Source organism: Camponotus floridanus, unplaced genomic scaffold, assembly GCF_003227725.1.
Source record: "Camponotus floridanus strain SB8 unplaced genomic scaffold, Cflo_v7.5 scaffold13, whole genome shotgun sequence".
Taxonomy (NCBI): Eukaryota; Metazoa; Arthropoda; class Insecta; order Hymenoptera; family Formicidae; genus Camponotus; species Camponotus floridanus.
The window spans coordinates 1,572,506-1,590,162 of NW_020229248.1; the positions used below are offsets into that span (position 1 = coordinate 1,572,506).

A 17,657-nucleotide genomic window follows, 5' to 3' on the forward strand; every position below is an offset into this window, starting at 1 on the left:
GTTAAAGATTTAAAGATAAGTACTTTCAAATTTTGTGAATAAAAAAGTCGAACAATTACAGGATATATAACTGTTTTGCCACGCATGTATTCCACTTATATAAGAGCAAACAATTTTGCACTTTTTATGTCGATATTTGCATATTCGCTGAAATATTACAGAGTCATGCTTCCATGGATAGCGTGCGTTTCAATTCTTCGCATTAGATATGCTCATATGATATGTACACAAATCAGAACATCGCGTATTTTCAAACATTCTAGAAATTCCTTCATTAATTAAATTTTAGCGTGAATTAAGGTTAAAATTTCTATTTCCAAATAAAAAAATTTCACTTGTTCATGATTTCTCTTTACTTTAATCTCTTTCCTTCTTAAGGGTCAATTCTATTCGAATAAATAAGCAAATATATTTTCTTTATAGATTATGATTAACATTTTCATCCACACTATTTAAATTATCGCAATTAATATCTTGAAAAAAAAAACGTTAAATTTAATAAAATTACATCATTGACGCAATACAAATTTATAAAAAGCTAAAGATTATATAGGTCGCAGACGCACGTTCATCCGATGCAGCAGAGAAGCATACAGAAGATGCGAACGATCGAGAGAAAGAGCAATAAAAAAAAGCGGAATGTAGATTGCAGCGGGTGTAGCCAAATATGGACAAGTGGTTCCTCGCGTCGATCAAGTAAACCCCGTCTCTCCTCGCATACTATTACTTTTTTTTCATTTTTCGTGAAACGATACGGGAAAGGAGCACTTAAAAGAAGCGTCAGGATTTGCGCGAGTATGAATGCCTTACGAATCTTTCTTCTTTTCTACCCCTTATCCTTACCCTTAATCTTGAGAATTTCATAACATAAAACACATCGAGTCGTTTCGTTCCCCTGAATATCATACGGAAATCAATGAAAGTTATTATACTGTGGGCATATAATAATAAAATAATCAATTCTATTCCAAGGTTGCTGGAATTATGCTTTTGAAAGATACTTTTTTGAAAAGAGCAAATTTGAAATGCTAATAATCATACTCAATACTAATCATTTAATAATATATAATTAATAATATAATATGTGATATATAATAATAGTTTATGATAAACATACATAATCAATCATATACATAATCAAAATTCTTTATGATTTATCAATTCAATGAATGCATTTGAAGAATTATATCCTTGATTTAATTTAACTTCTGACTTAATTCGTAGTTATGCCTCTCTTTCCTTGTCACCCCTTCTCTCTCTTTTTCTCTCTCTTTTGACAATTGAATATCATAATGAATCATTCTGAATTTGTATTGCTCAATGTATTTTGACGATATAACAAAAGCGGCTAACGAGATCGCCTTGTATGGGCTATCCAACGTTGTGGAACTTCTGACTCTTGATTCCTTCTTCATTAAGTGGGAGGTCCTTTATTGCCTTTAAATGGCATCGATGGCACCGACGTGACGCATTGTGTAATACCAAGAGATCAAATAAGAAAACGAACGTCACAATACGTATAGTTATAATCGTATAGTTATAATCGACATTACATCAATTTTACGAGCAATAAATACAAAATAAAGCAAAATTATATTAGTTAAAAAATATTTATTAATAGATTAATGTATAATTAAAATATAATATATAATTAATATATAATTAAAAAAATAATAATTAATATATTAATTAAATATTATAGACAGTAAAAGTATAACTTCAACATATATCATGATTGCATAAAATAAAATATTAATAAATGTTATAAATTGAAAATATTTTGCATTTGTCACTTGTATATATATGTGTTAGGCAGACACATTTTTATCCTTTTTATACAGTATAAAAAACATGATTTCTCTTTAAATAAGTTTGTGTGTGTGTGTGTGTGTGTATGTGTGTGTGTGACAATTTCTAATTTTTTTGCTACTTTACTTTTGTTAAAAATCGAGAACGAAGCGAATGCAATCTCTTTCTTCTCAAGGCAACGGATGTAATCCTACCTCCAGAATCAGATGCCGAGAGAGCGACTGCGTTTTCCTTCGTCGCGACACATACACGTTATTGGCGACCTCCGCAAGCGGAAAGCCATTTACGGCAAACACGCGGACATTGTCGTCTGTTTTTCGAGCTCGAGTATCGTTCGATTCCATGAGAAAGTGGTCGTATCTCAAAATCTTGGCCTGGATGTATGAAGGAGATCCTGCCTCGAATGACATCTCCGAAATCCGAGTCGCACGATTTCCCCGTGAATTGTGTTTTTTGTTAATGTCGTATTTGAATGACTATATCGACGAAAAAAATTGAAAATATAACAAATGTGTGGGGATATACATATCGATATTGAATTTATAATACAATATAAAAATTACAAAAATGAGAATCTAGCGTCGAATGTCGATTATATTACCTCAATTCTTAAATTTCTAATTAAAAGACTTTAAAAATATAGGTTTATACATACTGTTATATTTTAAATTTTAATAAAAATAATTTTCTTATTTTTTACTGTATTCTTTTGCATTTCTATCGAATTTCAAACAACAATAGTTAAATTCTTCTGCATTAAAATGTCACTATATATTATTTGTATTAATTAATTTTATATAAAGCTAAACAATGGATCGCATTTAAGAAAAACTATACGTGTTTAAAATTAAACTCACAATCTAAATTGAAAATTATAAATAAATAAATAAGAGAGAAATTAGTCGGAGAAATGTATGTATCCATTTAATATTATCTAAAAAGAAATTTTCTTTTGGAAACCTAATATATTTTGAGATGTAATGGCACCACCTAATTTAACTCCCTACTACGTCTCGATTACGTCAGTAATAAGACAAATAAACAGGCCTGCGGAAGCATTTAAGCGTATCTATTGCCGTTCACCTTCTTAGGATCAATAAAATACCAGGCGAGGCAAGGTCTAGTCTGGGTCGCTCCTCTGTTCAACTGTCAATCCTGTACAATATTTTACATCTGTGTGCATATATTTTTATTAAAATACTTTGATCATGTGTTAGTAATGAACATCAATAATTTTATATATATAATTTCCATAATTTTAATATCTAAATATAGATTTTAACATCCTATGCGCTGATATATACTTGCTTATTAATTACCGAAATTATATAATTTATTTTCGGGTCAATTTTTATACTAAAGCAAATATTCGTTAGACACAATTGCCATTAACCGGGTTGGTCCTCAGAAATGGGAACCGCACGCGACTCACCCTGCGGCGAACGGCGTGTTATATACATAGACAATATCGATCGTTGACGATGACTCAATGCTCGGTGTTTCTGAATCAAGGTAATTTTGTATGGTAAACCCCTCGTTGCAATCGTTTGTTTCATCGAGGTGTATTTCGCGCGCAGCTCGCAAAAATTCTGCACGATTCTTATAAAAGGGTGGGAATGCATTTACAGGGCGAAAGAACGCCCATCCATCTACCACCCATCAAGGTCGATAACCGTGACTCATGCTGAACCTCCCTTGGTGTGACATGCGTACAAAATGTCGTAGATTTGTCTGTTACCAGGTACGAATCTAGTGACATTCGCGATATGTATATGTCGACGCGCGATTGATTAAGTCTGACATTAGAAGATGAAGATTGATTATAGGAATATTAAACTCGGGTTGACGTGTACCTAGTAAACTATGTCATGATCTAGATTTCGTACAGTATATTTATGAATCTCGATCGAATCGAACTCAATTAAAGTTAAGCGATATTATATATCTTTAATCAGAAACATATTTAAATATCTGTTTGAATAAAAAAATCTTGCGAATGAAATCTCACAAGAATTAATAGGCTTTAATAGGCATTAATAAGCTTTAATGTATTCATATTGATCAGAATCATATAAATCAGAGGCAATGATATTTTGTTAGTTAGTGTCTATCTTGAATTTTTCCTCATTAAACTAGTGTAATGTATCTGTTCATATGATACATGTATATAAAAAAATCAAAAGCACTAAACTATTATTTAATCTAAAATATTTTATGTATATAATAAATAAAAATTGTTTATGTAATTATGTTTATATATCGTTAAAATATTGTGGATTGTACATATGTAAGCATTCTCAATAAGCATAAAATTTTTTAACAACTTTCCTTTGTAATATTAATAAGAATTATATTTCTTCATAATTTTCTTTAATTTAAGAAATCATTACAACTGTTTTAAATTTTTTTGAAAAATAAGAATATAGATATAAGTATATACGTATACTCCCATATTAATGGATCAATAATAAATAAGAGTTTATTAAGTTAATCGCGATTAGCTTTGATTATGATTTGTAAGTCAGATAGAACGCTAAATATATGCAATGATATGTATTTTCACGTATTTCTCTTATTGCTACGAGCATTTCCTACAACATAGCGATGCTTTCTACAATATAACAATGCTTTCCATCGGCACATGTCAAAGCGTTATCAGCGCTCGCATTGTGATATAAAAATGACATCAAATAATTCTCGATTGATACAGATCAATTGCTAATTATGGCAATACGACCATGTAATGACGCCAACGTCATTTCTCTTTTTTCCTCGCACGAGAACATGCTCGAATATATATGCGGTTCTAAACTGGACATGATGTCATCCGACGTTTATACTCGCGAACTCGCTACTTAATAGCACAGCCAACGAAGGACAATGGACATTAAGCCGAGCGTTTCCACGTGGATTGTTCTTCTGTCAGGCATTATGCAATTCTCTGCGACAAAACTGATGAAAATCTTTTCGATTTACGTCAAAAGTCCCTGATGCGTTAATTATTATTTACATATATATATATATATACATATATATATATATATATATATATATATATTTATTTATTTATTTATTTATTTATAATAATATACATATATTAATTTTTTAAGAATGATAAATAATAATAATTAAACATCATGAATCATTTATAGCGATAATTTAATTTTTATATCATTTTCATGTACATGTGAGAGGAAGACAGAGAGAGAGAGAGAGAAAGAGAAAAGCAACTGTTAAATATAACTTATCTTTCTATTTTTTTTCCTAATCGTCATACTTTCGCAATGTGTGTCGAAATTATTTAATCAACAGAGTATCACACCAAGATACTGTGAAACATTCGCGGAAGCATCGTGAAATGGTCGATGCACTTACACGTGGAATGCAAGCGTTTATATCGCGGCACGCGAGAGAGAACGGTTACAGTGTCAGTAATCTCTCTCAGCCAGAAATCATGCCAGCCATAATAATATAATTACAATAACCACGGATATGTACTGTATCGATGTCCCAATGCGGCCTTATTACGCGCTCACCGTTGTGACGTTTATCACGCGAGAAACCACGCGCGATCGCGCGTGTGTGCGATCTTTTTCTTCCTTTTTTTTTTTTTTAATTTTATTCTTTCCTCTCTAGCGAAGCTGCGCGCGAGGTTGATCCATACAAGGTAACGACCAAGGCAGGAGACCGGCTACACCCTGCCGTCATCGTCGCCGTCGATCGCGCCTTCTCTCTCGCTCTCTCTCTTTCTCTCTTTCTTTCACTCGCTCGCTCGCTCGAATTGTGTGCGTGTGCGTGGTGCATGACGATTATATGCGTGCGCGACAGCGAGGAATAACGTAATATTAAATATTGCGCGCAAGGGCGCTTGACCCGCCCATGATGTAATCTATTTTATTGCTCCTGTTACAGAGTAACAGAAGTCTGTATTGTCGATGTAATAAGACATTGTAAAATGCATTAAAAGCCTTCAATTTCGCATGTGTAGAATTTGTGCAATTCATATGTACGTAATTATGGCTTTAGATTTAATATGTGTGTATGTGTATGTATGTGCTGCATGTTCTTCTCCAACATTTTAAATGGAATATTATGAAATAATTAAAAGATAATTACATTATTATTATTACATTAATTATATAAAATAATGTCATAAATATATTTATAAATATTACAACGAAATCGTTTTGGAATCGAATGCGAGTGATATTTCCAAAGAAACAGATAATGATGTAATGCAATTAATTAGATTACGTGAATGGAGATATAATGCCGTATAGTTATACATAGAGTATGCCATTTGTAGTCATTAATTATGCTCGTTGGATTGCGGCGATCGTATACATATGTATTCGTGATTCACTTATCGACTTTCTCTTACGACAGAGTTAGGGTACTCAGGATAGATCTAAGACGATTACTAGGGTAAGATAAGGGTGGAGTAGGCCATTGAAGCTAACGATTTACCACACCATGCTCCTTCAGCAATATTCTTTAACAAGCGATCTCCATCTTATTTTCCAAATGGCTTGATTCCATCCGCAATAAAAATCTCGATACCTTGCAATTTTTTATTTTTTATTACATGCTCATATGCTTTAAAAGTAAAAAAAGATAATTCGATATTTTTATTACACTTCTATTTTGCATTTTCTACCCTATAATTGCAATATGTCTAACAGAATGATTAGGTAGAATATTACTTATATTATTGACTCATCATTTTTAATGAATGAACCATTAATGTTCATCTAAAAATGCACACGTAAGTTTCTTGTATAAAAGCTTAAATGATGGAAAAGATTTTATGATATCAAAGTTGTCATACATATGAATGCTCACACATAAATATAACAGAAATTTTAATAAAAAAAAACATTAAAATAATTCATGCAAATAATATATTAAAAAATAATTAAAATTTTTCAAGAAAGAAAAGCATAATAGAACTTGAAAATTTTTCGAATTTTAATTTAAATTGGCAACTATTTTTATGTGTGTTCTTTCTTTTCTCTTTATATATCTTATTCTATATTTCAAAATTATCAATAATTATAATATAAGTCACAAAATTCTATATGCTGTTTAGAGACGATGGTTCTTTTCCGGTGTCACCTACTCACGAATGATCATCTGCTTATTTATTCAATCACGTGTATGAATATAAACGCTTATATGTATATAATGTAACTTCTCTTAACAGGAGGATTTGCAGTTGACGTGTTTTTGAAGAGGCGTTACATATGGCGAGTCAACGGATTTTATATGGAAACGAGACAGGAGATTGCCGTTAAGATAATGTAACATTGCGTGAATATAATCGTGGACGAATACAATACTTCAAAACGAATCTGCATTCGCGATTTTTCGAGACGATTTAACTGTAAAATTCTCATGTCATCCATCGATATATAACTGAGCATTATAAAAATATAATAAATTAGATATATAAGAAAAATAAATAAATTAAAAAATTATTTTATTTAATTAAATTCTTATTTATTTAAATTTTTATTTTATATAATTCTCTCTCTCTCATACATACTATAAATTTTTTAAATAAATTTATATTGTTTTCTATAAAATATTCCTAAAATGCACTGAATCTCTGTGAAAGAATCAAAGAGAATTATTCAATATTTGCATCCTTTGCGTAGCCTTTTAATCATAATTACATTTTGTCCTTCGAGAGAATCTATTATAGAGATTATTGAACTATGATTTAGAAAGCGCTAATTGTTAGGGTCTCTAATGAATGTCGCTTGTCTTGGGAAAAGCCGACAATATTGGCGTTGCCAATCGAGGCGTCTGTTTGCGAAGAGCATCTGCATTCTTGCCGGCCACGCCTGCGAATCGATACGCTGCAAGCGCGCGTATCTCGCACGAGATGCACGTCCGGAAATCTCGTAACGAAACATCAGCAGCATATCTGGAACAGTAGCTTTCTTGCACCGAGGCATAATTATCGATGTCTTCAATGTATCGAAGATCGCTCGCGCACTAATATCCGCAACCGATCGAACGGTCCCCTCCTTTTTGTGCCTCTCTAGACGTTAGATAAAGAAACCTAGCTTCACCCACATTCGTCAGTCAGGACCGGTGCTCTTTCGGGATGTTCGAAGGGCTCCAGAATTTAAAAATTAACGGCCAAAATGCAACATTGTGACGTTATATATAAATCGTCTCGTCATTTTTTGGGGAATTTTGCGCATTGGATCTCATAGTCGAATATCTTAGATTATTAATTACATGACATTTAAAAATAAATTGCAGTATTGTAAATTTGCAAGCATATATAATACAAATTATATAAAAATTTAAATGGTATGCTAAATTTTATAAAAATTTGAATACTATAATTTTGTAAATTATATATAAATAATAATAAAAAACTATGTTTCCCTCCCCCCATATAATTTTTCAATTATCTCTTTTTTATCTTTATTGACTTTTTTTATTAAAACTGTGAATCTCCCTCTCTCTCTTTCTCTCTGTTTTAATCTATAATTTATTCAAACCTTTTCATTATATGCGGCTGACAGTATGAAAGAATGGTTTAAATGTCGTGTGAAACGTCAATTTAATGGTTTTGTTATGTTGAAACTGCACTGAATAAATGGAATTTTGAAAATTTGTTAGGAAACCATGAATAAATAGAAGTTCTATAAATGTGTTGAAAACCATGAAATTCTATTGTATAAAGGAAAAGGAAAGATCATTTTAATTGTTTTGTGATATTGAAACTACACTTATTAAATGGAAATTTTGAAAACTCGTTAGGAACTATAAACCATAAATAAATGGAGAGGATTTGCATTATTAAGAACCATGAAAAAATTCCATTGTATAGAAAAAAACTCCATAGGAAAAGTCACCGGAACGATTAGTACTCATATTTCTCAATCATTATAAAAATAGACAAACTTCCCACAATCTTGCATTCATCAAGAGCGATTAATACGAGGCATCGATTCAGCCTTACATTAAACGTTACATTAAACATTACATTAAACGATTTAACAGAGAGAAAGGTGAAGCGCGTACACGCATAATTTTATCTCGTTTCGACGAAGCCACGAGAGACGTCCATTCAATATTCTCGTAAAGGTACACGCATAATTTTATCTCGTTTCGACGAAGCCACGAGAGACGTCCATTCAATATTCTCGTTAATGAGAATATCTATTGTAGTCAGCAGAAAGATATGTCACGCGGGGCCCCGGACGACGTCGGCCCGAGTCTGATAACGAGCCAGGTCGTAGTGGTTCCTCTTGAAATTCGACGAATCGAAGCCGGCTCGGGAATCGACGTGAACCGACGCGACGCGGCTGCACGCGCAGTTGGCAACGCGGCGTATCGCAGAGGCGGCTCGGCCAATCGGACGCGCGCAACGCACGCGCCCCTCTCTTCCCCGCACCGTGCCACCCCTCCCGGCCGAGAGGCTTGAAAATCTGTAACGGACACCGCAACCGCCGCATACTCGTCTCTGGACTCTCGCGACGCGTTAGTCTGTAATCGTCGAGTCAGTTCGATAGTAATCGCCCGCCGCACCAAGCACCCGAGGGTCTATTATATCGAGAGGTCACCGATAAAGCCCGTACGAGCAACATGAGGGAAATCGTCCACATCCAGGCCGGCCAGTGCGGTAACCAAATTGGAGCAAAGGTAAATCACTTTACGATAAACGAGTCCGCTCATCTTCCTTTGTTCGCGAAGTAGCAAATTCGACCGCGACGGATTTCCCGTCACATTCCATCCTCGAGACTCTTTTTCCGTTACTCGCTCGAGACCTCGTGAGATCGACGCAGAGGGAGAATTCTCGGAAGTAGACTCTATTTCGCCGCGGGGAAAAAATCGTACTTTCTTTGTCGATTCGAGAACGAGAATGGAACGTACCATCTTCTAGATGGTATGCGGGGAAACAATGGCCGGGCCTCGCCCGGCCTCGGCGGTCGAAGACCTATCATGGCGACAAGAGCTCGCCGGCCGGCGAGGATTCTAACGGTTTTTTTTCCCTCTCTATCCTTTTCCTCCGCCGCACGTTCTACCGCGTTCCCGTCGGCCATCTTCTCTCCGCATCGTCGTCTCCCTGTTGCGACATTCCAGCTACTCGGTTACCTACTCGCGCGAGGCGGAAGGATCGGAAGACGCGCGAATCGGACGGATTAATCGCGAGATTAATCGCCGAAAATCATCCGTCATTCGGAACCGGCACCCGAGACCTGGGTGTGGCATATCTCTCTCTCTCGGCGACGGGAGATCATCGGTTTACTCGCGGCGATATCGACCGGCTGCGCGCGCATCTCTCTCTCGTCCCGACGAGTAGCCCTTCTCGCTCTTGGTCTCTTGTGATCCTCTCAAACGTCGATTTGCTAACGTCATGTTTATTTGTTAAATGTCACACGGGAATTTATGACAGAAGATACGCTTTCTAGTACAATGTATTTGACGAGGATCATCCGTATCTCGTTATCTCTTTCCCCTTCCCCGCGTCACCTTCACACTTGCATGCTTCGTTAAAAGTGAATGCACACCGAACGCAAAAAATAGCGCGGACGCCGAATGTTACTCACGAAATAGTCGTCTCGATTTTGATCGCCAACGAGACATTATTACGCGATCGATATCGGCGAAATTTGCCGGAATATTTGATCGATCGCATCGGGAGGCGGAGGGGACGGGACGCGTGAAACGCCCGGTGTGCGCGTCCCTTAAAGCAGATGGAATTCCTGCGCGTCCGTCGGCCGAGCGGCGTCACGATCGCGCCAACTGCTACGCGTTCGTCGCATGATGGCTGTATTTTAAAATTTTTATGCGACGCCGTTAACGGACGCGGCCGGCGGGCTTGCGTTATCGTGCGAGTCGATACGCTCGGACGCTCGATTTCTCGTTAATCGTGCGGATCGGCGTCTTCGTTTCTGCACGCGCTCGAGCCCTTTTTTTCCACCGCATTTCTCATTGATTTATCGACGTGCACTACTATAAATTTATTATTTAGTATTATCGTTATGTATGAATGTTTAGAAAAATATATTTGAGGAAATGTATTAATAATTGCGTATATAATTTTAAGCGGTCGATTTAATTTTAAGAATATTTTTTTTCACGTTGTTTAATGAAAGGAAAGATTTTGGATCAAAAAATGTTCAAAATTAATATGTGTCATAATAATGATTATGTAATACTAATCGCTTTCTGTTTTTATTTTACAGAAGATAACTTGAAATTTTTTTTCTATAATAGGATATTATTAGGAATACCTACTCGATTTATTTGAATAATATTATAAGATTGCACGAGAATGATAAACTGATCAACGTTCCCCGTCATGCTCTTGTAATTTTTAAGGCTATTACGCCAAGTCAATGCCCGTTTCTCGAATTGTCTATCTCAATCAATCTAAAACATCCTTGATATAACATTGTTAATATAACATAAAAATTTTTGGACTTTTTATAGCAAATGTTATGATAATAAAATAAAAAGAAGATAATAAAAACGTTGTAATTGTTAAAATAATTAGGATGGACAAGTTTTGTTTTACAAGAAAATATAATTTTTTGTGTTGTAATTAATTTTACGATACACTTTTTTATTTTCATCTTATCTAAAAAAATGTTTATGACATCGATAACTGAATTATCACTAAGAAAGTGTAATCTGATAAAAACTAAATAACATTTTGTAAGACGCATTTATCAAAAGAAAATTTATCTTGATAAATTTCTTTCTCAAAGATTAAAAAAGTTAAAGATATATATATTATAAATAAAATATTTAAAAAATATATAATAAATTTTTTTCTAAAATTTTATAACACAAGAAGACATAACATCTCGTATATAACATGTAACAATTAAAATATTTTAAATTTCACTAGAAATTTTAATTTACTTAGTACTTACATAGAAATACATTTTATCCATCGAAATACATTAATACAAATACAACGAACAAAGCTATCTCTCTTTAATTGAAATACAATTAAAAGTATCGAAAAACATTTCGATTAATAGAATATATGCTTTTTTTAAGGCTAAAGAATTGTAATGCATGCTGTAAATACATTCCACTAGATAAAGTTGTGTAACGATTACTCGAATGTTCATTCAACGACGCCTTCGAGTCCAAGGACATCGAGTCTCGCGTAGCACGGCAACGCGTTCCCAAATAAAGGAAACCGATGATATCCTCTCGCCATTTTCCTTCGCATCACCTCGGCCCGTTTCGAACCGTTTCGTTCGTTGCCGACCCTCTCTCTGGATATAGCCAGGTGTATCGATCGTGCTTGGTCATAAGACTGAATTTCGTTTACTGTTGCAATTCTATTACGGTTGTTATTTTGCAACGATTTTAATTATATTTTAAATTTAAAGTTGAGAATGATAGATGCGTAAATTAATGAACTTGTCATAAAGTCATTAAAAAATATATTTTATCGTCGATATACTGACTTGTTAGGTGCAAATGACAAGCTTCATTATAGATTTTCATTGGTCTTAAAAATTTAATATGAACAGTTTTAATTACTTTTCATAATAATATCGCTGTTTCAAGATCTGGTTCGTTAACAGGAGGAATTTATGAATTCTTGTTTTCCAGTCAGTGCGATCAATTTGCAGTCTTCATTTTCAAAGTTTTATAATCTTTATATCATGTTAATTACTAATTTTAATTTGAAAAAGTAAAAAGGTATTCCAAATTTATATATTTAAACACAGGATGTTTAATTATAACAATTATAGTTATTATTTTTATTTACTGAAGTAATAAACTACATTTATGCGAATACATCTTTTATGAGATAGCATTTATTTTCCATATGTGTATTAAAAATTGTTTAAAATGTTAACATATTGTAATATATTCCATAGTTTTATTTTGTGTCATTAAAAATTACTATTACATGATCGTACATTTTATAAAAAAAAAAGTGGCGCTAACAATTCTCTTTTTTTCTTCCTTATTTTCTACTAAAAGTTCAATTGTCTTATCGCATTTTTGTTATCTTGCGATATATGTAATGTATGAGCGCATTCAATACTTGAATTCATTAAAGAAATTTTTTCTTCTAATTTTCAAAATAAAGACATAAAATATTTCTACTACAAAATATGTAAAAATATGACATAATACGTATGTTTTCCTGAAAAGTTTATTTTTAGCACATGTAATAATTTTTTTATTTAGAGATTATCTAATGTTTTTCTCGGCAAATTTTTTCCAGGCAATCCAAATAGTAAGATATCTTGACTTTTCTAGCTAACGTGTCTCTCCTGCCATAAACGGCGGTTCATTAAGTCAGTGGGACCCTCGGGACCGCTCGTGAATCAATTGCATCTGTGTCCGCTCGCTGGTTATGCAATGCTTAAGTGCAATACGCGGCGTACATACGTTTAGAATAACAGTACTATTTTTCGCGCTGCTTCCGGTAGGAATGCCGGCCACATCTATTCTGGAAAAAAGAGAGAAGCATAGATGTATATCGGGCAATAATTTCGGGCAATCACTGACTTGAGAGAAATCTGCGAGAGGATTTTAAAATGAGGGCAAACGAATCGCGATGCATAACCGTGCATATCGTTGCTTATGTTAATTGCACGGCCGTATCGCGGTTTTACGGTCATCATCTCTATATATAGCAGTGACATTGGTGACTCATATATCTCTAACATACATATCTCTATATACATATATTGCAGCCAGACCGACTTCGAGGGAGCAGGGGGAGGAGGAAGGGATAGGGTTGGGCGATCTTAGCTTTCGTCGATGCTCATATATGGTCACCGCTTAATACACCCATCGTTTTCACGTGGGACGTAGTCGGTATCGAACGGTAGGCGGACTTGACACTTTTGCGGTAACTTTCACGCAGATTGTATATGGACGTCGAGATTATTCAATGACAGTTTGGCGCGAGATAAAGTCTCACCAACATAGCAACGATAAAACTTTTCATCATTGATTATTTGCATGTTTGATTTTCACCTAATCGAATCATGAGTCTTATTTAAGAATATCTTCTTTAGGAAGCTCCATTAAAGAGATGTATAAAATATATTAAAATTAATAAATATTTTTTAAATGCATGATAGTGATTAACGAAATGCAATCTCTTAACTAAGGTAGTTCATATTTTACAATGAGATATATTTACAAAGTGTACGCTTAATTAGAATTTCAAGAGAATGAAACAATCTCTTCCGTCTTATCGCACGCGCGCGCGCGCGCGTACGGTTTTATAATTAGACACGGACAAATTGATAGAAACAGCGAATTTCCGTCATAGAGCGTCTGTATTGTGAGATTTTAAGAGACGAATCAAGTATCGTATAATTTAGTACCTTGTCACATAGTCGTTATAAAATCGTGCGATAATGTATTATATACATTCCCTGGACCTACGATAAGATTACATTGTACTCGAGTGGTTAAGGTGATATAATTAGTCTAGCCTTCCGTTATTTACACGCTTTTGTACTCGAAGATACACGCGTGCCTCTTTCACACGTTGATTTCCAGAAATATACCACGGGGTCTTTGAACCACGTTACCGGGATGGAATAGAGAGATGCATCGGGGACCGCATGCGGTGATTTCGTAATTAACGTTCCCTTTTGTTTGCAAATACAAAATTGCAATCGGATACACCCACTCCTCTCTCTCTCTCCCTCTTTCTCTCGCTCATGGAAATACTTGTAATTGTCTCTTTACGTTGTATCTTCGACTTGAAATTAATATTAATTACTTATTACCTGATATATCTCTCTTATAAGCACAGTATTAAATTATCAAATTGTTAAGAATTTATATAAATATTCAGTTTACATTATGAACTCTTGTTGCGACACTTTATAAATTGAGACACTTACGAGCGATTGACATTTCAGGATGAAAACGAGCGATTATGAGCGATTACCGTGACGAAACGAGGACTTCCGCGAGATTACGTGGCGAGTGACGGTCGCATCGCGATGAGCTTCGACGATCAACCAGCTCCGATATTAATGCAAACGAAGCTGCGTTTACGGTTATTAATTACCGGGCTAATTAGTCTCTATTATCGCTTGGGCAATTCGATCGAGAGGCAAGAGCTTGTTTTGAAGGAGGAAAAGGAAGAAATATAATTCGATGCGCAAGATCCTCGGACGTTTACGATTAATTACACGTGAGCTATTTGCCGCGCAATGCGAGGTTGTTGAACCGGCTCCGTTAACGCTCGATACAATGGAAGGCTGGAAACGGATGCGAGGATAATTGCGGAGAGAAAGCATTGCGGTGCGCAAAACTTCCTCCTCTCGTGCGCATGCGCGCGAATGATGCGAGAGTCAGAACGCGTATCTAATTTTTGAGATAGCGCTGATTCGTTCCGGCAGGGATAACACTTGCTAAACGAGGGAATACGCGATGCGCATATTTCCTTAATCGAACATCTTGCGATTGAGTTCCCTCGAATTCTCGAAACTTGGATATTATGTGATGGATGAAATTTAAAAAGAAATTTGGATATTTTAATGTTAAGATATTAAAATAACGATTGACGTGTAAAAGTAGATGTTTCTTGAAATTTTTGTAATGTATTAAAAGTCACACATTACGATGTGACAGGATAATATAATGCTATATTAATAAAAATATTTACTTTTATTCTAAGAGACAACACTTTTTTGCATTGCAGTTTTGGGAAATTATCAGCGACGAGCATGGCATTGACCCGACTGGCACCTATCATGGTGACTCTGACCTCCAACTGGAAAGAATCAACGTATACTACAATGAGGCATCGGGTGGCAAATACGTGCCCCGTGCCATCCTCGTCGACTTGGAACCTGGCACCATGGACTCTGTACGCTCGGGACCATTCGGTCAGATCTTTAGACCCGACAACTTCGTGTTCGGTCAAAGCGGTGCGGGCAACAACTGGGCAAAGGGTCATTACACCGAAGGCGCTGAATTGGTCGACTCGGTTCTCGATGTCGTAAGAAAAGAAGCTGAGAGTTGCGATTGTCTGCAAGGATTCCAGCTTACGCATTCCTTGGGCGGTGGTACTGGCTCCGGTATGGGTACCTTGCTCATTTCCAAGATCCGCGAGGAGTATCCAGATAGAATCATGAATACGTATTCCGTCGTGCCGTCACCCAAGGTATCCGATACGGTTGTCGAGCCGTACAACGCAACTCTTTCCGTGCACCAACTTGTTGAGAATACCGACGAAACTTACTGTATCGATAACGAGGCCCTTTACGATATCTGTTTCCGCACTCTGAAACTGTCGACGCCCACATACGGCGATTTGAACCATCTCGTTTCCCTCACGATGTCGGGCGTCACGACTTGTTTGAGGTTCCCCGGTCAGCTGAACGCCGATCTTAGAAAACTCGCCGTAAACATGGTGCCCTTCCCCCGTCTTCACTTCTTCATGCCCGGCTTCGCGCCCCTTACGTCTCGCGGTAGCCAACAGTACAGAGCACTCTCCGTACCGGAACTCACTCAACAGATGTTCGACGCCAAAAATATGATGGCTGCGTGTGATCCCAGGCATGGCAGATATCTCACAGTCGCTGCCATATTCCGTGGTAGGATGTCAATGAAGGAGGTTGACGAGCAAATGCTCAACATTCAAAACAAGAACAGCTCATACTTTGTCGAATGGATCCCGAATAACGTCAAGACTGCCGTCTGTGACATTCCACCACGCGGTCTCAAGATGTCTGCCACATTTATTGGCAATTCCACCGCCATCCAGGAATTGTTCAAGCGCATCTCCGAACAGTTCACCGCTATGTTTAGAAGAAAGGCTTTCCTTCACTGGTATACTGGTGAGGGTATGGACGAGATGGAATTCACCGAAGCTGAATCGAACATGAACGATTTGGTATCCGAGTACCAGCAGTACCAGGAGGCTACCGCGGACGAGGACGCCGAGTTCGACGAGGAGCAGGAAGCCGAGGTCGATGAGAACTAAAAGAAGACGTTATCTCGCAGCGATACTATCTCGTCCTTTCCCTATTCTCTCTTCTTCTCAATCGACCGAGCGATAACGCAACACAACCCTTCACCCACGCTTCTTGTCTCGTTATTTCTCTTTTGTATCTTTTTTTTTACGGATTTCTATTTTGAATTTTTGCGAAGTGCGCGCATTTTCAATTACCTTTATCGCACTTAGTGGAAGATTTAAGGAATTTTTTATTTTTGAATGTATATTTTTCTGTTTATTTCCAACTATTAATTTATACGTGCACCCTTATCATCCAGTGTATAACTGCTGAGAGCACGACTGCTCTATCATATTTGAATAAATTATTATCATATAAATCCGTCGATGCGCACTATTTCTTGATTATTACACAGACCTCTAGACTTAATATTATTGAGTTTTGTATTTTCGAAAATTTCATTATATATTTATATTTGTCTATTGTCATATGCAATTTTATACTTACGATGAATAGATGTGAATAAAAACTCATTAAATATTCGAGATGAGAGTATTGATTAGACAGTTATCTGATACATGTAAAAAATTAGAATGTAAAATTACAAATGATATCAATGCTTAAACAATATTCTTGTTAAATGAACATTGCAATTATCACGAAAGTGATATTAATTTACTTGAAATTTAATTAAAATGAAATGTATAATACAATATTAAGTTCCCAATATTTGTTTAATTTGTCTTGCCAATATTTAGTTTTCATAACAACATAATTTATAAGAATATGTTTATCAAAATTTATCTAAATTAACAATATACAGAATTATATAATCAAATTTATCTTTTGGCAAAAGAAATAAATTTAATTCGGAAGGCTTAAGTACTATATTGAATTTACTTGCCATTAGAT

The 17,657-nt window shown here is 35.5% G+C and overlaps 1 protein-coding gene across 1 annotated transcript; it reads left to right on the forward strand.

Moving 5' to 3' along the window:
* Positions 1 to 9,265: 9,265 nt before the first annotated feature.
* Positions 9,266 to 16,984, forward strand: LOC105255059 (tubulin beta-1 chain). Its single transcript, XM_011264115.3, has 2 exons — positions 9,266 to 9,474; positions 15,488 to 16,984. Exons 1-2 carry the CDS (start codon positions 9,418 to 9,420, stop codon positions 16,772 to 16,774), a joined length of 1,344 nt encoding a protein of 447 aa, XP_011262417.1. The 5' UTR covers positions 9,266 to 9,417; the 3' UTR covers positions 16,775 to 16,984.
* The last annotated feature ends 673 nt before the right edge of the window (positions 16,985 to 17,657 follow it).

Excerpts from the sequence above, each read along its gene's own strand:
- LOC105255059 (XM_011264115.3), top strand. The coding sequence starts at position 9,418 with ATGAGGGAAATCGTCCACATCCAGGCCGGCCAGTGCGGTAACCAAATT. Across the intron at positions 9,475-15,487 it reads GTAACCAAATTGGAGCAAAG|TTTTGGGAAATTATCAGCGA; the intron begins GTAAATCACTTT and ends TTTGCATTGCAG.